The sequence below is a fragment of the Ursus arctos genome, unplaced genomic scaffold (assembly GCF_023065955.2).
Source record: "Ursus arctos isolate Adak ecotype North America unplaced genomic scaffold, UrsArc2.0 scaffold_34, whole genome shotgun sequence".
Lineage (NCBI taxonomy): Eukaryota > Metazoa > Chordata > Mammalia > Carnivora > Ursidae > Ursus > Ursus arctos.
In genome coordinates, this window is record NW_026623030.1 from 8481677 (window position 1) to 8502925 (window position 21249).

At 46.2% G+C, this 21249-nt stretch overlaps 2 protein-coding genes across 6 annotated transcripts in view; one reads left to right on the forward strand and one right to left on the reverse strand.

Moving 5' to 3' along the window:
* HPS4 (HPS4 biogenesis of lysosomal organelles complex 3 subunit 2) overlaps nucleotides 1–4879 on the reverse strand; it is a 25858-nt gene extending 20979 nt beyond the window's left edge. Inside the window, exons 1-3 of one of the 4 annotated variants that reach the window (XM_044379044.3) lie at nucleotides 4811–4879; nucleotides 2756–3286; nucleotides 970–1060 (exon numbers count right to left, since the gene is read on the reverse strand). In XM_044379044.3, coding sequence (XP_044234979.2) covers nucleotides 970–1060; nucleotides 2756–2796 — 132 coding nt within the window. In that variant the 5' untranslated portion in view covers nucleotides 2797–3286; nucleotides 4811–4879. Of the gene's footprint in view, nucleotides 1–969; nucleotides 1061–2755; nucleotides 3287–4762 lie in introns of all 4 variants that reach the window. The other 3 variants (XM_026484699.4, XM_026484697.4, XM_026484698.4) reach the window with 3 other exon arrangements.
* On the forward strand, nucleotides 4683–21236 carry SRRD (SRR1 domain containing). Of its 2 annotated transcripts, none has more exons than XM_026484701.4 (7): nucleotides 4683–5033; nucleotides 16227–16267; nucleotides 17649–17908; nucleotides 18005–18103; nucleotides 19789–19943; nucleotides 20397–20442; nucleotides 20826–21236. In XM_026484701.4, exons 1-7 carry the CDS (start codon nucleotides 4885–4887, stop codon nucleotides 21045–21047), a joined length of 972 nt encoding a protein of 323 aa, XP_026340486.1. In that variant the 5' UTR covers nucleotides 4683–4884; the 3' UTR covers nucleotides 21048–21236. The 2 variants fall into 2 exon arrangements, with proteins under 2 accessions (XP_026340486.1, XP_026340485.1); XM_026484700.4 differs by having other exon boundaries at nucleotides 4867–5033; nucleotides 19732–19943.
* The last annotated feature ends 13 nt before the right edge of the window (nucleotides 21237–21249 follow it).

Here is a 21249-nt window from a genome sequence, read left to right on the forward strand (position 1 = left end):
CACGTATTGCATGGAGCACTGGGTGTTATACGTAAATAATGAATCATGGAACACTACATCAGAAACTAAGGATGTACTGTATGGTGACTAACATAACATAAAAAAAAATTATTATAAAAAAAAATTATTATAAAAAAAAAAAGAATGACCAAAAAAAAAGAAATGACACGGCCTTGAGGAAGTGATGAGGCCGATCCAGAGTGTGGGGCCTTCTGACATTTTACTGCACCTACACTCCCGCTTCCTCGGTCATTCAGCGGCGTAGCAGGGAAAGGGGCTGGGTGGGTGGGTGGCTGAGGAGCGGTACACGGTCAAAGAGACTTAAAATACAAAAGAAGCAAATGCAATGTGTGGACCTTGTTTGGATCACGACTAGGAAGTGCAGGGGGGGAGGTGGAGAGGGAAGGAGGGTGGGAGGAACAGAGGAGCAACGTCTGATTAAGTAACCTCTCAGACAGGAAGGCAAAATTGGAATACAGACAGAATCACATGATATTAAGACATTATTATTACTAATTAACTGGCTGGGCTTGTGATACTCTCCTCTCTGCTTTTGTATGTGTTTGAATAAAAGTGTTTTCGGGGCGCCTGGGTGGCTAAGTTTGTTGAGCATCCGACTCTTGGTTTCGGCTTGGGTCACGATCTTGGGATTGCGGGACAGAGACCCGAGCTGGGCTCTAAGCTCAGCGGAGAATCCGCTTGAGATTCTCTCTCTCTCTGCCCTTTCCCCAACACACACGCGCACTCACTCTCTCTCTCTCAAAAGAATCTTTTAAAAAGAAAAAGTGTTTCCAAAAAAGAAAGAAAGAAAGAAATTTTTTAAAATTAAAAAAATTTAAAAGTGTTTCAAATGAGCCCATCAAAACCTGGGAGCAAGGGGAGGCAGACAGAAAATCGCTGTATTTTTGCAAAGCCATCACTCTGAGGCAGTAGGAGCCCCATGGAAGAGTAACCCGCGGAGGTGCTTACCTGAGGAGGGTAGAAATAACAAATGCCAGCTCTTGTTGGATCTCCTTCTTCCTTTACCTTTGAACCATCATACAGGAAAAAATAATTCCACCTGGCAAGGGAACAGAACGGAGCCATGTTTCCTTTCATCCAGTGATCAAGGCATTTTAAAACATAGCTTCCTCTCTCCCAGCGCGAGATGGGCTCATTACTCAGTGGTTGAGAAGCCTTCTGGTGGCCCCAGAAGAGAAAGAACCCAGTAGTTACAAAGAGATAAGAAAAACCACTTCACGAGTGCTGTCCAGTCAAACTAAAAATATGCCTCTATCCAGCCTTCAGGAGGTCTGGTCTGGCCGAAAAGACCGAAGAGTGGCTGGAGGAGAGACAGAGCACCCAGGGCCATCTCTTGTTTGAGACACGGACCTTCACCATACAACTACAGGGTTTGCTATGCTGTCTTTTAAGGCTCTGATAATAAAATTAGTTAGGGATGTCCTAGCTGCCCTGCTCACAACTGCTGGGCACGATGATCTCCAGAAACAGCCCTTGGATCAGAAATTCACGCATTCATTTAACAAGCAGTAAATGAGGCCCCACAGTGTGCTCTCCCTCCGCCAGACCTGGGGCCGTGGCGGTAAAAGGGAGACAGTAAACATACAGTTTCAGTGCAGGCTAGGGAGTCTATAATGGGAAAATGGGGCTCATGAGAGTTCACAGCGGAGCCCCGAACCCTCTCTGCCTGGCAAAACCCTAACAGTTAAGAATAACTCTGACACAACCCTTCATCAAACTTCTGATTTCCTCCACGCACAGGAATCTCTCGTCTCAATTTCCATAACCCTCCGTTCTTCGCAAAGGACTCTTACAGTCTACTCTGCAGTGTAACCGCCACTAACCTGTTTAAGACCACAGAGCAGACTCCCGAAAGGCTGGGCCTGGGTTTTACCTCTCTGAAAGCACAGCCATCAAGCTAGAGCGTAAGGAGGAGGAGCTGGGACCACTCTGTCATCCGCATTCTTCTCCCTGGCTCTTCACCCTCCCCCTACCACCCTCCCTGGCTCCCACCTTTTCTTCGTGATGACAAGTGGGAACTCTGTTTCTAGCACAGGGCAAGTCCAGATCAAAAAGCCTCAAAAACGTGTCAAACCCCATTCAGAAACCCCACTGCTGGACCTCGTTTACCCGCTCCTTATGCTCTCTGGGGAAAAGCACCCTCACTCAGGCACACAAAAGAAAACCGGGGTGTCATTTTGAGCGACTCTATCTTTGTGCCTTCTGCACACATAACCGGTCACCAAGTCCTGCTCATTCTATTTAAACCATGCCTTTTGCTTTCATTCCTCAATGAAAAGTTTGCTCAAGCAACTGACAAGAGAGGCTTAACCCAGTTGGGGCTGAGAAGGGAACTGCGTTTCAAGAAGACATTATGTAACACCCTTCAAGAGGCAGACTGGCCAAGCCTCTTCTAGTGATGGGGCTCCCACACTGCAGCCATTTCTTGTCCCTTATCGCTACAGCGCCCACACTGTCATCAAAGCCGGCTGCGTGAGCCGGCCATGGCCATCTTTTCCACAGTCTACCAGCAATGCTCGACTCGCTCTGACACTGCAAGGTCACAACCCGGCAGCTCTGGAGAGAAATGCTCACATGCTTGATTCGCCTGCTCAGAGGAAAAAAATGCCTTTTATCCCCCACCCCCACCCCCTGCCAGTGAAATCAAAACAGCCTGGCTGGGGATTTTCAGTTAATCCAAAACATGGGTCCAGCAGCCCAGCAGGAAGTAAGCCACGCAGGCCTTGCTACTCACCAGGAGGCTGATGTCGGCTCTGTTGAGGTCGAGGTGGCCATTTACTTGCCTGTCGCACTCATTCTATTTATTTGGGTTTTCTCGTCTAAGATCGCTTCTTGCGCCCCACCAGCGACTGTTCCTCTCTGTGTCTGGTCCAGGAAACCCAGACACGAAAGGTTTAAATGTTTTCAGCCACAACTGTCACCTGCTTGGTTTTCATTCAGCATGAAAGTGCTACTTCCTTCCCCGCAGGCTCTTCGTGGCCCTGAATACCTCCACACCTCTTAGAACTCTGAGAGACAGTATATAATAAAGCAAGAGAATGCTACCAGAAAAGTCGAATCCGCTAAGCTGGTTCCATGAGCATCAGCATTCGGGCTCTCTGCAGCACGACCTCTTCAAAAAGCTCCTGGCCAGGAAAGCCCAGAGAGGGAGATGCATGCTGAAGGAGGTGTTCTGAAGAGATTCCTAGCTTGTCTGGTTCAAGGCAATTCTGAAGATTCTTTTCAACGCTGTGAAGCCTCCCGTTCAAACATCAGTGCCTTGGTCCTAAAATAAACCCCAGGGAATAGATTATTTCAGAAACCCATGAGAGAGCATGTGACCCAGCTGGGTTAGGCAAATGGTATACTTCAAAAAGAGTCTTCTAGAAAGTTGAAAATTTGTTTTTCAGAACAAAAGAGACAGTGCTGCAGGACTTCAGAGTAACTTCCTCAGTCTCTTTGAATAGTTATGCCTCACAGAAGATAAAATTAAGTAACTAGCGTGCAAAAGCTCTGTGTGCCAAGGACAGCTATACAAATAAGGCGTTGTTGCAGTAATAATGGAACCCAAATTAAGGAACTGTCACCTTGACAGCTCAAAAGTAATCTGAACATGAATTCCAGAGCTGGGCAAGTTTTCAAAACAAAATGGGAGTTTAACAAGTGGCTTTCAAATTCCAACAGACGATTAAGTATCATGGAATTTCATAGTCAGAAGGGTCCCTGACATCATTTACTCTCATCTCTCGCATTCTTCAAAAATTACCTTGTCTCTGGCTTACTCCCTCCAGAGACACAGGCAGCTCATAGTGTTAACTTTATCCTTCCACGAAGCTAAAAGTGGCCTCCCAGTAACCTCCCCACACTGGTCTGGATAACCCTCCAGGAAAACAAAACAGGGTTTAATTTTTCCACAAGAGAACCCCTTGGTCCCTTCAGAACTGTATTTCCATGGTGACTTTGTCCAAGCTTGATGTCCCAGAGACCGGGTTTCAAATGCTTGCTCACCATCTTTCATCCTCCTGGGAATACAGGGGCTTTTTAAAGCTCCTTTCCTAGAAAGAAGTACCTAGAGAGGACCCCAGTGACTCTCTGAGGACTATAAAATCTCTCAGTTTTAGATATCTTGAGGTGAGCCCTCTATGGGGCCATATTCATGGGATTCCTGTGGAGGGGCAGGGAAGCTACTAGAATCAAGGACAGCAGGCTGAAACCCCCTATCCCTCCTTCCCAGAGGACTGGGCCCTCCACTGCCAAGGTCCACGCTCTTATCTCTGAAACGTCCAGAAGAGGCCAGTAATGTCCCTGGGGTATGGCAGGGGCCGGGATGTGTCCAGAGAAGGCTCTGGCAGCCTGGGAAGTTGCAGTAACGACCGGAGGGAGCCAAGAAGTGGCCCGCAATGGCTTGGAGGCAGGAAGGTGGTGGTGTAGGAAGTGGCCTCTGTGAGTCAGCGGGCCAGGAAAAGGGGCGCTAACCACTGCGATTGGGTACAGGCTAAGGGCACTGGCACGTGCCTGGCCTCAGCTCCAGGGGGCTGGGAATTTGTGAGCAAAGGTGGGGAGGCTGGTGGGGGGGTGTCCACCGGGGCCCGATCGCGGAACGGAGAAGCCGCCAAGAGGCGCTGTCGGCCAGGGTCTCGCGCGCCCCCCCGCCCCGTATCCCCGCGCCGCCCACCGCCAGAGTAGCCCGACAGCCCGAGGCTCGGGCCGGCCCCGCAGTGTGGGCGGCAGCGGGGCGCCAGCAGCTCCCGCCGCCCAGTACCTACGCACGCGGCGGAGAGACCCCAGGATCGCGCGCCAACACACCTACCGCCCCCTACAATTCCGCGAGAGCTTGGCGCGCGGTGATGACGCCCAGCGTCGCGCCGGTGACGTCAGAGGGCCATGGCGGCGGCTCTGGAACCCTGGCAGACGGCAGCTCCGCGGAGGAGAAGGCGCTCTGCCCCGCGCCCCGCTCGGCAGCGGGGGCCGGACCCGGAGGCCGATCCCGAGGCGGACTGCGGAGTCGTGCTTCTTCGTATCCGGGAGGCCGGGTGAGTGCAGGCACGGCCCTGGGACCGAGTCTCAGTCTCGCCATCTGTAAATGGGCAGAACTTAGGGTTACTGTGCGAATTTAACGGAGGTAAGGAGCTTGTTACAGACTGTATCATAGTAAAGGTTATCATTCCTGTTATTGCACTTTAAGCTGCGTGACCTTGGGCAAGGTATGTAATCTCCGTGCCTCCGTTTTCTTAGCTGAGATACGGACCTGAAAATAGTACCTGTATAGGCTTGTTTTGAGGATTTAGTGAATTAGTTAATATAACCCATTTTGACACTAAATGTAAACCACGGTGCCTGGCGCGGGGTAAACGCAGTACCAGCATTTGGTATTAATATTATAGCAGTATTGGTTATTGTTATTGCTAGCTCTGGGAAAGGAACACCAACGTGATTGTCACTCTCATAATTACCATCATTAGTTCATTGAGGAGCTGCTGTGTGCCTGCCACTGGCTTAAGCATTCTACACACTTTATCAGTTTGAACATCTCAGTCAGCTAGGGTCCTGACAGAGCTCTCAGTCTTAGAAACACAGATAACGTTTGGGATCAGATTTCAAGCCCCTGTCTTTGCAGCTCCAAAACCTGTGCTTCAGAGCTCTCCATTAATGGGGCTTATCCCAAACCCTCATGCCTCCATGCTTTGCCCTGAACCTTACAGCTTAGATCAGTGCCTAACACAGAGGAATAAATGTTACCTATTTTTGTTACTATTGTGTTTATTCATTTGCAGTCCTTTAAGGGCGTAGTAACAGCGTTTGTTAGTGATTCAGATCAGCCGCTGAAGGACCATCCCACCTGAGAGAAATTAAACCAATTTTATGTGTTCCTCTCCCCCAGAATTAGGGTCAAGAGACAGTGATGACATAGAGGTTACCACTGAATTAAAGAAGTTGGCTGCCCAGCCAACTGAGCCTGAGTAGACAGCAGCAGAAACTCTTGGTAGGATCTCAAAAGAAACCTATGAGATGGAACATGCCCAGGGATTTGGAAAACCTGTAAGGCACTTTCCGTACACCCTGCATTGTTATTCTTCCTCAACTTCTTCAGGATCCCCCCAGGAACTCCCTGCTTCTTCCTGGACCCCTACGTGTGATGCGATGCCCACTGCTCTGAGTAGACAAGAACCCAGCTCTTTTAATGCTAATCTTCTAATGCTGCAATGAACATGGGGGTTCATATCTTTTCAAATAGGTGTTTTTGTTTTCTTTGGATAAATCGCCAGAACAGAAATTGCTAGATTGTAGGGTAGTTCTATTTTTAATTTTTTGAGGAGTCTGCATACTGTTTTCCACAGTGGTTGCACCTACTTACGTTCCCACCAACAGGGCACCAGGGTTCCCTTTCCTCCACATCCTCGCTAACGTTTGTTTTTCTCGTCTTTTTGATACTAACCTTTCTAACCAGTTTGAGGTGATATCTCCTTGTTCTGATTTGCTTTTCCCTGATGATTAATGATGTTGAGCATCTTTTCACGTACCTGTTGGCTCTCTGTATGTCTTCTCTTGATAATATCCATTTGGATAATCTTTCCACTTTTTAATCACATTGGTTTTTTTTTGTTGTTATTGAGCTGTATGAATTCTTTATATATATTGGATATTAACCTTTTATCAGATATATGATTTGCAAATCTTTTCTCCCAGGCGGTAGGTTGCCTCTTTATTTCATTGGTGATTTTCTTTGCTGGGCAGGAGCTTTTTCGTTTGGTGTAGTTTCGTTTATTTACTTTTGCTTTTGTTGCCTTTGCTTTTAGAGTGTGGTCCAAAAAAATCACTGCCAGGACCTATGTCAAGCAGCTTTCCCCCTGTGTTTTCTGCTAAGAGTTTTAGGGTTTCAGGTCTTATATTCAAGTCTTTAATCCATTTTGAGTTAATTTTTGTGTCGGTGTAAGATAGTGGAGCAGTTTCATTCTTTTGCATGGGGCTGTCCAGTTTTCCCAGCACCGTTTAGTAAAGAGACTGTTCTTTTCCCCTTGTGTATTCTTGGCTCCTTTGTCATGAGGTACTGGACCATAGATGTGTGGGTTTACTTCTGGGCTCTCTCTTCTGTTCTGGGGATCTGTGTGTCTGTTTTTATGCCAGTATGCCAGCAATCAGTAGAGCTTTGTAATAGAGTTTGAAACCAGGGAGCATGATACCTTCAGCTTTGTTCTTTCTTAAGATGGCTTTGGCTATCCAGGCTCTCTTGTGGTTCCATACAAATTTTAAAGATCCTTCGCCTTATGTCTGTGAAGATTGTCATTGGAATTTTGATAGAAAATTGCACTGAATCTGTAGATGGCTTTGGGTAATATAGACATTTTAACACTATTAATTCTTCTAGTCCGTGAGCATGGGATGTCTTTGCATTTACGTGTGTTGTCTTCATTTTCTTTCCTCAGTGTCTTGTCGTTTTCAGTATATAGGCTTTCACCTCCTTGGTTAGATTTATCCCTAAGTATTTGGGGTTTTTTTGATGCAGCTGTAAATGTGATTGTTTTTTAAATTTATTTTTCTGATAGTTCATTATTAGTGTATAAAATGCAGCAGATTTTTATGTATTTTTTTATCCTGCAACTTTACTGAATTTGTTTATTTTAATAGTTTTTTGGTGTTGTCTTTAGTGTTTTCTACATATAATATCATGTTATGTGAAAATAGTGACCTTTTCTTCTACCTTTCCCATTTGGATGTCTTTTATTTCTTTATTTTTCTTGTGTAATTGCTCTGGCTAGGATTTCCAGTACTGCAGTTGACCCTTGGCCAACGTGGGTTTGAACTGTGCGGTCCACTTAATACATGGGTTTTTCTCAGTAAATACAGACATTGCTGTAAATGTATTATCCTTTAGGGCTTTTTTTTATCTTTTCAAATTTATTTAAATTCTAGTTAGTTAACATACAATGCAATATTGGTTTCAGGAGAATTCAGTGATTCATCACTTACACACAACACCCAGTGCTCATCATAACATGTGCCCTCCTTAATCCCCATCCCCCAGCTAGCCCATCCCCCATCCACCTCCCCTCTATCAACGCTCAGTTTGTTCTCTTATCATTAAGAGTCTCTTATACTTTGTTTCCCTCTCTCTTTTTTCTTTGTATTCCTCCTCCCATTTGTTGATGTGTTTTATTTCTTAAATTCCACAGGAGTGAAATCGTATGGTATTTGTCTTTCTCTGTCTTATTTTGCTTAGCGTAATACATTCTAGCTCCATCAGGATTTTTTTTTTTTCTTAAAGAGTTTATTTATTTTATTGGACAGAGAGACACAGCAAGAGAGGGAACACCAGCAGGGGGAGCGGGAGAGGGAGAAGCAGGTTTCCCGCTGAGCAGGGTGCCTGATGTGGGGCTCGATCCCAGGACCCAGGGATTATGACCTGAGCCGAAAGCAGACGCTTAGCAACTGAGCCACCCAGGTGCTCCTCCTTCAGGATTTTCTTAATCACATTTTTTTTCTCTAGCTTACTTTGTTGTAAGAATACAGTATATAATACATATAACATAAAATATATGTTAATCAACTCTTTGTGTTATTGGTAAGGCTTCTGGTCAACAGTAGGCTGGGGGAGTCAAAAGTATACTCAGATTTTCAACTGCACGGGGGTTTGGCACCCTTAATCCCCGCATCGCTCAAGCGCGAACTGTATGTTGAATCAAAGTGGCAAGAGTGGGCATCCTTGTCTTGTCCCTGATCTTAGAGGAAAAGCTTTCAGCTTTCACCACTGAATATGATGTCTTCTCCTGTATGGCCTTTCTTGAGTTACGTTCTCTGTATACCTGCTTCGTTGAGAGCTTTTATCAAATGGGTGTTGCGTTTTGTCAAATGCTTTTTCTGCATCTGTTGAGACGGCCATATGATTTTTATCCTTTATTTTAATGCGGCAGATTACTTTGATTGATTTGTGGATGTTGAACCACCCTTGCATCCCTGAAATAAATCTTACTTGATCATACTCTTATTTTATTGTTGATTCAGTTTGCTGATATTTTGTTGAGGATTTTTACATCTATGTTCATCACAGATACTGGTCTGTAATTTTCTTTTCTTGTGGCATCTTGGCTGGTTTTGATAAGAGCAATGCTGACCTTGTAAAATGAGTTGGGAAGCATTCCTTCCTCTTGTTTTTGTGGAAAAGTTTGAGAAGGATTGGCATTCATTTTTCTTTGAATATTTGGTAGAATTCACCAGTGAAGCCATCTGGTCCTGGACTTCTGTTTGTTGAAAGGTTTTTGATTACTCATTTAATCTCTCTACTGGTAATTGGTCTATTCAGAATTTCTATCTCTTAGTGATTCAGTCTTAGAAGTTTCTATGTTTCTGGGAATTTATCCTTTTCTTGAAGGTTGTCCAACTTGTTGGGGTGCAGTTGTTTACAGTAGTCTCTTATGAGCCTTTGTGTATCTGTGGTATCAGTGGGAGCATCTCTTTCATTTCTGATTATGCGCCTCATTCTTTTTTTTACCTTGAGTATAGCTGAAAATTTGTCAGCTTTGTTCTTTTCAAAAAACCAGCTCTTACTTTTGTTGATCTTTCTATTGTCTTTTTAGTCTGTATTTCATTTATTTCTCTTCTGGTATGTTACTTCCTTTCTTCTGCTACCTTTGGGCTTCCTTTGTTCTTTTTCTGTTTTCCTTGAGGTGTAAAGTTAGGTTGCTGAGTTGAGGCGTTTCTTGTTTCTTGAGGTAGGCCTGTATCACTATAAACTTCCCTCTTAGAACCACTTTTTTTTTTTTTTTTTAAGTAAGCTCTAGGGGGCACCTGGGTGGCTCAGTTGGTTAAGCATCTGCCTTTGGCTCAGGTGGTGGGATCAAGCCCTGGGGCTCCCTGCTCAGCAGGGGGAGCCTGCTTCTCCCTCTCCCTCTGCCTGCTACTCCCCCTGCCTGTGCTCAATCTCTCTCTGTCTCTCTCTGTCAAATAAATAAATGAAATTTTTAAAAATAAACCAAAAAACTAAAGTGAGCTCTCTGCCCAGTGTGGGGCTCAAACTCCAACCACAAGATCAAGAGTCACAACCCTCCACCAGCTAAGCCAGCCAGGTGCCTCATTCTTAGAACCACATTTGCTGCATTCCATAAGTTTTGTTATGTTGTATTCCATTTTCATTTGTCTCAAAGTATGTTTTGGTTTCTCTTTTGATTTGCTCATGGACTCACTGGTTGTTCAGTAGCATGTTGTTTTATCTCCATGTTTGTGAATTTCCAATTTCCTTCTTGTAATTGATTCCTAGTTCCATACTGCTCTGATCGGAAAAGATGCTTGGTAAGATTTCAGTCATCGTTTTAGAAATTCCTAGTCTTCTTAAATTTATTGACTTGCCTTGTGGCCTAACATATGATCTGTCTTGGAGAATGTTCTATGTGCGCTTGAGAGGAATTTGTTCTGTGTGCTGCTTTTAGATGGAGGGTTCTGTATATATCTGTTAAGTCCATATAATTAACTTGCTGTCTGAGGCTGATGTTTCCTGCTTGCTCCTCTGTCTGGATGGTCTATCCATTGGTATAAGTGAGGTATTAAAGTTCCCTATGGTATTGCTGCTGGTTTCTCCTTTTAGGTTTGTTCGTATTTGCTCTATGTATTTAATTGCTCCTATTTTGGGTGGGTAAATATTTACAAATGTTGCATCTTCTAACTGGATTGATTCCTTTATCATTATGCAGTGCCCTTCTTTGGCTATCGTTACAGTGTTTGGATGTCTTTTTCTCCTCCATTGGACTGAGAATCAGATCATTTGTTAGGGGCGCCTGGGTGGCACAGCGGTTAAGCGTCTGCCTTCGGCTCAGTGCGTGATCCCGGCGTTCTGGGATCGAGCCCCACATCAGGCTCCTCCGCTTTGAGCCTGCTTCTTCCTCTCCCACTCCCCCCTCTTGTGTTTCCTCTCTCGTTGGCTGTCTCTCTGTTAAATAAATAAATAAAATCTTTAAAAAAAAAAAAAAGATCATTTGTTAGCTCTGCAGCCTTGAACAAAGCACACCCCTTCTCTAAGTCTGTTTTTTTCTCTATAAAATAGAAACAATACATTCTCCCAGGACCATAGCATGACTCAAATAAGAGAGTGTGTATAAAAGTGCTTTGTGAACTATGAGATACTGCCCAAATATGAAAAGTTATAGTGCTCATGATTAGGCAACAGCCAAATGTTCAGGATAAGATTTTTTTTTAAGATATTTATTAATTTTACAGAGAGAGAGCGAGCGTGCACATGCATGTGCTAGAGAGAGGAGGGGCAGGGGCCGAGGAAGAGAGCGAATCCTCAAGCAGACTCCCTGCAGAGCGCAGAGCCTGACCTGGAGCTCTGTCCCAGGACCCCAAGATCATGACCTGAGCTGAAAGCAAGAGTCAGTTGCTTAGCCAACTGTGCCACCCAGGCACCCCCAGAATAAGTTTTGTTTTGTTTTTTTTAATAATATTTATTGAAGGCTTACTGTCATAGGTACTATTCTAAGTGACCTCTATCTCATTTAATTCTAAAAACTATTCTTAAAAATTTTTTTTAAATAAAGGCTATTCTAAAAGTAAATATTCATATTATCCTCAGAGTTGGGGAAACACAGGCACAAGAGAGGTTAAGAAACTTGCTCAATGTTATAGTAAATACTGGAACCAAGTTCAGACCTGAGTGTATGACTCTAAAGTCTGGGTTCATTCATTCGTTCATTCGTTCTTTCTTTCTTTCTTTCTTTCTTTCTTTCTTTCTTTCTTTCTTTCTTTTTTTCAACTTTACCAAATAATATTGTAGATGAAATAACTTTAGCCTTTCTCAAAACATTGAGCCTCAGAAGAGGCTATAATTGAGGGCCCCTGGCTGCCTCGGTCGGTGGAGTATTCGACTCTTGATCTCAGGGTTATGAGGTTGAGCCACATTGAGGATACAGCTTACTTAATTAAAAAAAAATAATAAGATGCTATAATTGGGCTTTTCTTTTTCCTTTGACCCCTTCACCCATTTCTCCCACCTCCAACCCCCTACCTCTGGCAACCACCCATCTGTTCTCTGTATCTATGAGCTCAGTTTTCTGTTTGTTTTGTTTTAATTTTCCACATGTAAGTGATTTATAGTATTTGTCTTTCTGTCTGGCCTGTTTTACTTAGCATAATGCCTTCAAGGCCCATCCATGTTGCCAACGGGAAGATTTCATTCTTCATTATGGTTGAGTAATACTCCATTGTGTGTATGTACCACAGTTTCTTTATCCATTCATCCACTGATGGGCACTTAGGTTGTTTCTATATTTTCATTGTTGCAAATAATCCTGCAGTGAACACAGGGGTGCATATACCCTCTTGAGTTAGTGTTTTCATTTTCTTCAGATAAATACTCGGAAGGGGAATTGCTGGATCACATGGTCGTTCTATTTTTAGTTGTTTTGAGGAACTTCTATACTGTTTTCCATAGTGGCTGCACCAATCCACAGTCCCTCTAACAGTGCACAAAGGTCTTCCTCTTCATCACATCTTCACCAGTACTTGTTATTTCTTGTCTTTTTGATAATGGCCATTCTAACAGGTGTGAAGTGGTGTCTCATTCTGGTTTTGATTAGCATTTCCCTGATGATTAATGATGTTGAACGTCTTTTCACGTTCATGTTGACCATCTGTGTGTCTTCTTTAGAAAAATGTCTGTTTGGATCTGCCCATTTTTTAATTAGATTGCTTGTGGGGGTTTTTTGTTTTGTTTTTGTTTTTGGGTTTTTTTTTGCTATTGAGTTGCATTTTGGATATTAACCCCTTATCAGATATGTGATTCGTAAATGTTTTCCCATCCAGTAGGTTGCCTTTTTACTTTGTTGATGATTTCCTTTGCTGGTCAGAAGCTTTTTAGTTTGATGTAGTCCCACACGTGGTGTTGTTGTTGTTGTTGTTGTTGTTGTTGTTATTTTTGATATCAGGTTAAAAAAAATCACTACCAAAACCTATGTCAAGTAGCTTTTCCCCTGTGTTTTCTGCTAAAAGTTTTATGGTTCCAGGTCTCATATTCAAGTCTTGAATCCATTTTGAGTTAATGTTTGTGTCTGGTTTAATATAGTGGTATAGTTTCATTCTTTTGCATGGGGCTGGCCAGTTTTCCCAGCACCATTTAGTAAAGAGATTATTCTTTCCCCCTTGTATATTCTTGGCTGCTTGGTCATAAGATATTGGACTATATGTGTGTGGGTTTCCTTCTGGGCTCTCTCTTCTGTTCTGGTGATCTGCGTGTCTGTTTTTATGCCAACACTAGATTGTTTTGATTACTCTAGCTTTGTAATAGAAATCGGCGAGTGTGATACCTTTAGCGTTGTTCCCCTTTCTCTAGATTGCTCTGGCTGTTTTGTGGCTTCATATCAATTTTTGGATCCTTTGTTCTATTTCTGTGAGAAAATGCAATTATAATTTTGATAGGAATGGCATTGAATCTGTAGATGGTTTGGGGAAATGTGGACATTTTAACACAATGAATTCTTCTAGTCCATGAGCATGGAATGACTTTCCATCTGCATGTGTTGTCTTCAGTTTCTTTCCTTAACATCTTGCAGTGTTCAGTATATAGGCTTTCACCTCTTTGGTGAAGTTTATTCCTGGGTATTTTATTCTTTTTGATGCAACTGCAGGTCGGATCATCTTCCTAATTTCTTTTTCTGATAGTTCATTGTTAGTGTATAGAAACTCAACAGATTTGTGTGTATTGATATTGTTTCCTGTACCTTGACTGGATTCAGTCATTAGTTGGAACAGTTTTCCAGTGGAGTCTTTAAGGCTCTCCTTAGATACTATGTGACCTGCAGATCGTGACAGTTTTACTTCTTTCTTTCCAATTTAGATGACTTTTGTTTATTTTTCTTGCATAATTGCTCTGCCTAGGATTTCCATTATACTGTGTTGAGTAAAAGTGGCAAGGAAAGATCTGGAAGGTTCCTAACCTAGAGGATCTTAAGGAAATAGTAAGAGCTGAAACTTTTCACTTTCGGATGTGATGTTGTCTGTGGGCTTATCATATGTGGCCTTTATCATGTTGAGGTATGTTCCTGCTATACCCACTCTATTGAGAATTTTTATCATAAATGGATATTAAATTTTGTCAGATGCTTTCTCTACATCTCTCAAGATGATCACATGATATTTATTCTTCATGTTGTTAATGTGATGTATCACCTTGATTGATGGGCACGTGTGAACCATCCTTGCATTCCTGGAATAAATCCCACTTGATCATAGTATATGATCCTTTCAGCATATTGGTGAACTTGGTTTGCTGGTATTTTGTTGCACATTTTTGCGTCTGTGTTCATCAGGGATACTGGCCTGTAATTTTCTTTTCTTGGGGTGTCCTTGTCTGGTTTTGGTATCAGGGTAATGTTGGCCTCAGCAAATGAATTTGGAAGTTTTCTCTTCTGTTTTTTGGAAAAGTTTGAGAAGGACTGGTATGAATTCTTCCCTGAATTGTAGAATCCACCATTGGAGGTGTTTAGTCCTGGAATTTGTTTTTTGGGGAGGTTTTCAATTGCTGATATGATGAGCACTGGGTGCTTTAAGTGTTGAATCACTAAATTCTATTCCTGAAACTAATATTATTCTGTGTATATTAACTAACTAGAATTTATTTATTTATTTATTTTTAAGATTTTTATTTATTTATATGAGAGGGAGAGACAGCATGAGGCAGAGGGAGAGGAGGAGAGAGAGTCTCAGGCAGACTCCATGCTGAGCTTGGAGCCCAACGTGGGGCTAGGTCCCAGGACCCTGAGATCACAACCTGAGCCGAAACCGAGAGTCGGACGCTCAGCAGACTGAGCCACCCGGGCGCACCAACTAACTAGGATTTAAATAAAAACTTGAAACATAAAAATAAATAAATTGCTGATTCTTTGAGGTTGTCCAAATTGCTATTGTGTACTGTTCACATGAGCCTTTGGGTTCTTGTGGTGTCCGTTGTAATATCCCCTCTGTCATTTCTGAGTTTAAGTCTCCTCTTTTCTTTTTTCTTGGTGTGTGTAGCTCAAGGATGATTAATTTTGTCTTTTTTTCTTTAGATTTATTTATTTATTTGAGAGAGAGAGTGAGAGAGAGAGAGTTCACAGGGGTAGAGGCAGAGGGAGAGAGAGAATCCCAACCCTATGCCACACTGAGCACAGAGCCTGACGCGGGGCTCAATCTCAAGACTCTGAGGTCATGAACTGAGCCGAAATCAACAGTCAGGTGCTCAATCAACTCAGCCACCCAGGCACCCTGATCGTTTCTGGGTTTTTAGTCCCTCTTTCATTTACTTCTGTTCTGATCTTTGTTATTTCCCTCCTTCTACTAAGTTTGGGCTTCCTTTGTTCTCCTTTTCCAGGTCACAAGGTGTCACGTTACTGAGTGTGTTTGAGACTTGTCTTGCTTCTTGAGGCAGGCCTGTATCGCTTTAAACTTCCCTCTTAGAACCACTTTTGCTGCGTCTCACAAATTTGGTATGTGTTTAAACAGCGTTGAATTCTATTTTGTCAGATTATAGCTCTTCCAGCTCCGTGTTGGGTCCCACTTACGCAGGATATCTTTTCTGTCCCTTCACTGTTGGTCTGTGTTGTCCTTACGTCCACAGTGAGTCTCTTATGGGTGGGTATTGTGTTTTCATCCACTGTATGTCTTTTGATCAGAAAAATCGTTGAGTTCGTTTTAAGTCACTGTTGACTGTGCTCTGCTCTGGGTTTGCGTCAGCCAGTGGACTCGAATAAAGAAAGCCCAGACACTGGTTTTGTCTCTCCTTTTACTTTCACATTGGAGTGATTTGTAATAAGAAAGACTGTTTATTGAGTCCCTGCTGTGTGCGAGGCCCCTTGCTGCGTGTTGACCCATTTGATCCCTTCTGGAACCCTGCGTGATAGGGACGATTCTTTTCCCCATTCTAGAGGTGAGGAAACTAAAGCTCAGAGGGGCTCAGTCTGTGCGTCTAGCAACTATCCGTGGAGCTCGGCCTCTGTGCCAGCCCGTGGTGTGGACCAAGGATACAGAAGAGACCCAGAGGGGACCCTGGGAATCAGGATGTCCTCTAGCCACCCTTCTGCCCTCTTCGAGCACTGGCAGTACTGCTCTGGACATGTGTACTATGGATCCTCCCCCTGCCACGCCAGGCCAGGCGCTGTGTGAGGGCGCCCCATCCTCCCCGCACCCAGCTCATGGTCGGGAGAAGGGTCACTGAGGGGGCGGCCCAGAGAAGGGTGGGAGATGACCATGCCTTTTTCTCTTAACAGGAAGGACCTGCTTCTGTCGGATTTCTGGAGTCTGGCACTAGGTGGGTACCAGATGGCCAGAGCTGGGGGTAGAGGGCGTGGGAGGAGGGCCTGAATGTGGGCAAAGAAAGGAGTCCAGTCCGTATTTGGTGACGTTTTTCTTCGCGGAGATGGGTTCTAATTCTGACTTCCTGCTCACCGCTGTGTATCTTGGCACTGATTGGCCCTGACCCTCAGTTTCTGTATCTGCGAAAGGGAGGTGACAGCGTGCATATACTGTGGTGTAATTTTGAGGATTAAATGAGGCTGCTTGGTGAAGTGCCTGGGACACTGCTTGCCTGGGCACAGCCGTCAACGTCCGCTGCCGCTGTCTTTGAAATTTATTCTTCATGTGCTCTTTGCCTCGACATTGCCACGTAGACCTGTTTGTCCCCATGCGGTTCTAACCGCTTCCCAAACAGTCTGTGGCAACATAAACGTTAATACGGGGAGGGAACGTACAGCAGTTAGAATTTTTATCGAGGGACAGTTAGTTCGTTTCCTTTGTTTTTTTTGTTCTTACACATGACTGTTTGATGAGTGCCTTTATGCGTAAAGCTCTTACCAAATTCAGGATGACCCTCTCAGGACCTGTTCCCAGAAGTGGACTTAACTCAGTGACAGGCAGTGAGAAGCTTGATACCTGCTGTCAAGTTTCTTCCGACAAGCTTCCTCCAGGACTTGGAGCAGCAAGGACTGGAAGAGCCAGCTCTGCCCGCAGCCTTTCCGAGCTGGGCTCGTATTTACAGATAGCTTTGCTATTAAATGAGAATCGGTGTCTGACTATGGGAACTGGCGACGTATGGCCTTTTGCTTTTTGTTTTGTGTACAGATTTGTTCAAATAAATTGAGTGCCAGTATAATGAGACGAGAACCCACTGCCGTGTGAGAAGATTTAGAGTGTTTTTCATTAGACTCCAAAAGCCCCAGCCTTCCTTTTTTTTTTTGCTTTGAACTTCTTACACATTAAATATTCCGATTCCCAGCCTTTTGTAGTGTGATTTTGAGAGCTCTGTTCCTCTGTTCTTTGTTATAATCCAAAAAGTAGGTACTTCGGAGCATAACCCACATTTACCAGGTACCTCCTACCAAGTGAGACACAGTTCACAGTAGAGTTCTGGGTGGAAGCTGTGCCCATACAGGAAGCCTGCTTCTTTGCTGGAACATTCTTGGGTTGCAGGCAGGGGACGGGGGGCGTGCAGGGACCCAGGACAGCCTGTGGTGCTGGTGGGCCTGGCCGTATCTCCCAGGCGTGTTTGGGGGTGAGGCCTGCGGCCTTTTCCCTGAGGAGCCGAAGTGTTCCCGACTTGCTCCTTTTCTCCCTGGGTCTGTGGACTTCTGTGAAGGATTTGGTTCACAGGGTCAGAGCATGCCCTCTGACTGTGTTCGGGCCTGCTCTTTCAGAAACCATCAGCAGCTGTCTTACAAAACATCTGGAACAACTGAAGGCCCCCGAGGGGACTCTTGCGGAAGCCCTCAGAAACCTGCATCTTGACTCCTCGCCAGATGCGTCTGCTGCGACTCCGGGCCCCACCCCAGGGGAGACCCCGGTCCCGGGGACCTGCCGTTGGAAGTGTGTGTGTTATGGCGTCGGGAACTTTGCCACCTGCGTCACAGCTAGACACCAGCTCACGTTTTTGCTTCTCTTCCTGGAAAAGTGCCAGGTGCATTTTTGGATTCTTGATCCACCCCTCCCTTGGTCTTCCCAGGGTACACGCACAGGTCTTTGGGTTGATAGAACTCACTCTTCCCTTCTGCAGATTCCCAGAAGGCACTGCTGGGTGTACGATCCTCTGTTTAGCCAACTAGAAATCGCGGTTCTGAATAGCCTCGGTGTGACTGTTCTCAGCGAGAACGAGGTGAGTGGCTTGGGGAAGGGGAGCAGGAGGGCTGTGTGATTGCTGCCCGAGGGGGGCCCCAGGCCGTGCCCCATGGACGCCCCTGGTCTGCAGTAGCCACCGTTCCCTCCCACTGCTCACTTGCCTTCCCGGCGCTTGCCCTAGGGGACGCGTCAGTGACCCACATCGTGGCCTATGTGGTGCCCGTCACAAAAAACCAAATGGCACAAATGGCATGGACTGAAACCTGTTACACTTGCACAATTCTACTGAGAATCCCATAATCAGGAACCTCTGATAATTTCCCAAGTTGGTACTTACTGCTGGTGTTAAAAAATAAAAGGGTACACAGTCTTGGTGCCTCGCATGACCGCTTTCTGGTTGGGATTTACCCTGTGCTAGGGGAGGTCCTAGAACGGGACAGAAATCTCTCTCTGCACGCTAGCCCAGTCACACACATAGCATCTGGCTGTGAGCTCTGGGTGGGTCTTCTGCCCTGGAGGTGAAATTTGTGAGACCCGGAGGAAGCTCATCTCACCAGCAGGGGGCTGAAGCCAGTGTAGGCACACACCCCCGCGAGCCACTTTGCATTGCTGGGGGGATTACAGAATAATCATTGGATCCCTCTCCGTGTTCCAAAACGGCCATCTTATTATTTTGAAACCCGAAAATCAGGCCCCGCTGAGAGAAGAGACTCCTTCACCAATGTTGGCGGGGCCCTGAAACCCTGCCACTCCATTCACGTCATCTTTCCTGAGTGCCTGCTCTGCGCAGGGCAGGGACTTTGCGGGGAGGCCAAGACAGATGCAGTCCCAGTCTCCAGGGAGCCCAGGGTCCCATCAAGGCGTGTGGCCTGTAAACAAGTAGGTGGTGAGCGGAACAGAGAGGGGAGGGCACTCCTCGCAGTTTGAGGGGCTGGAGGAAGGTTTCCTAGGTCGGCTCTGGGATTGCAGGCCCGCCAGGAGTTGGCTGGATGGACCCAGGCAGGCTCCTGCCTGTTGGTGATGAGCAGAAGGGAGGAGAGTGCAGAGCGGAGAGGCCCAGGGGAGGCAGGGCCTGTGTCCCTGCCTCGGGTCCAGCTCTGGAGCCACGGTCTTCAGGAGGGGCAGTGTGTCCCCCAGGGGACATTTGGGAGGGACTGACTGCGACAGGCGTCTGCAGAAAGGCACCTGGGAGGCCTGGAGGCTTCCCGAGCACAGTCCATGGTGCCAGTAACTGTTGTCACCACTCTGCCCTTGCTGTCACAGACCCAAGAAGCCCCTCTGCTGCTCCAGAGCTTTGTGTGTTCATGGGACACACATCTGTTGAGTAAACACAAGTTCTTTCTGGACCTCACGATTTCCCGACTGTGAGGCCCACATCATCTGTACATTTCCGTCAGGCCACATTATAACCTAAGTGTTCGCAGAGGAAGGGGTTCGTGTCCGTGTGGTTTCAGCTTGCCTCCCTCGCGATCCTGGTTCCCTCCGGGGCGCTGCTGTAACGGACGTAGAAGTCCGTGTAAGTCTAAGACGTGCGGTGTGACTTGGTACACGTGTGTGTGGTGAGAGCGCACAGTCAGGGTGGCTAACGTGGGTCCCCTCACCTCAGTACGCTGTCGTTACTGCGTGGTGAGAGCGCTCAGCACCTCCCGGATGTGCCCCCCCCAGCTCCGGGTAGATCGGAGCTGCTCGCACCGCAGCTCACTGTGCCTGCCGGCCCCGCAGGAAGGACGCCGGAGCGTCGGCGGCGAGCCCACCGTCTTCTACATGCCCCACTGCGGCACAGCCCTGTACAACAACCTTCTGTGGAGTAACTGGTCGGTAGACGCCCTTGCCAAGGTGCTCATCATCGGGAACAGCTTCAGAGGACTCGAGGAAAGGTGAGGCTGAGCGCGCAGTGGTCCCGTGGGCCGGGGTGGGGGGGCTTCCTGACGGACCCACACGCGGGAGACGCTGGTCCGTAGGAAAGGGACAGGGTTACTAGACAGGGCAGCAACCCCGAGTCAAGCTGCAGAGTTAAGCTGGAGGTCTGTTGGCTGAGAATTCCTTCCTTCCCTGAAGGCAAACAAGTGTTTTTTAAAAGTGGCAGACCCATTTGCTCCCTCAGCTGCACACGCCTTAGGTGTCCGCTGTCACTCCTCCCTCGACGAAAGGGGTGCTTACGGGGCGTTCACATTTTCTACGGATTACTGAACCTACTCCACATTCCCCCTCCTCTTTAAAATGTTTGCTATCTTTAAACCACTTTGTCTTTCTGTATGTCTTTACGTTCGATAAAACCACTCCCATACCTCCTAATCATGCTGGGCTTGTTTTGGGGTTTTTATTTCTAGATTGCTGGCAAGGATTCTACAGAAAAACTATCCCTACATTGCAAAGGTATCTGTGTAAACGAAGGGGCTGGGATGGAGAGGGTGTGAAACCAGACCACTTCCCCGGTGCTGTGACTTCTGTCTTTACGTGTGCGGGAGGAAGCTCGTGGGGGCTCATGCGGGCAGAGTGAAGTCACTGCACTCAGCGAGCTTTCTCGATAGCTCTGTGTTCCAGAAAGCAAGGACCTGTCCTTCATTGTCAGTACCGGTCCCACACACTCCCTGCCCTTGGAGCTCCCAGTTCATCACAGAAGCACTTAAGTCAACATATCCTAGTCCTTTTTCTTGAAAAAGGGTAACCTGGGGGTGACTCCTACATGGCACCCAGCAGTGTGGGGTTTACTGTGACTGTCAGGGTCGTGTATTTTACATTTGACTTTTCCTGCTCAGATTCTGAAAGCACTGGAGGAGCTTGAGCTGCCCGAGACGTCACAGTACGCGGACGTATTTAACGATACCTCCGTCCACTGGTTCCCTGTACAGAAGCTACAACAACTCCCCACAGACACTTGGGCGTTTCGGGAAGAACCGGACTATCAGGACTGTGAGGACCTTGAAATCATCAGGAACCAGACAAGAGGTCCTTCAGCTGCTGACTGGAACTCGCGGTGACACGTTGGGTGCTGGTGAGGCAGAAGCAGCTGCCACCAGAGAGGACAGGGAGGGTGGCCACGGAGGGAGCGCGAGAGCCCCCTTCTTTGGCGCGGGCCAGGCTTCAGAGCACGGGAGACACGCGGTCCGGTTCTCCTCAGAGGCGCACGTGCTGTGGAGGGCCCGGTATAAAGACTGAGGCACTATCTGTAACGTTACGTTT

Bases quoted from the DNA above. Each gene is read 5' to 3' on its own strand.
- SRRD (XM_026484700.4), top strand. From the start codon at position 4,885: ATGGCGGCGGCTCTGGAACCCTGGCAGACGGCAGCTCCGCGGAGGAGA. The intron at 5,034-16,226 runs GTGAGTGCAGGC...TTCTCTTAACAG, and splicing joins CTTCGTATCCGGGAGGCCGG to GAAGGACCTGCTTCTGTCGG. The intron at 17,909-18,004 runs GTGCATTTTTGG...TCCCTTCTGCAG, and splicing joins TCTTCCTGGAAAAGTGCCAG to ATTCCCAGAAGGCACTGCTG.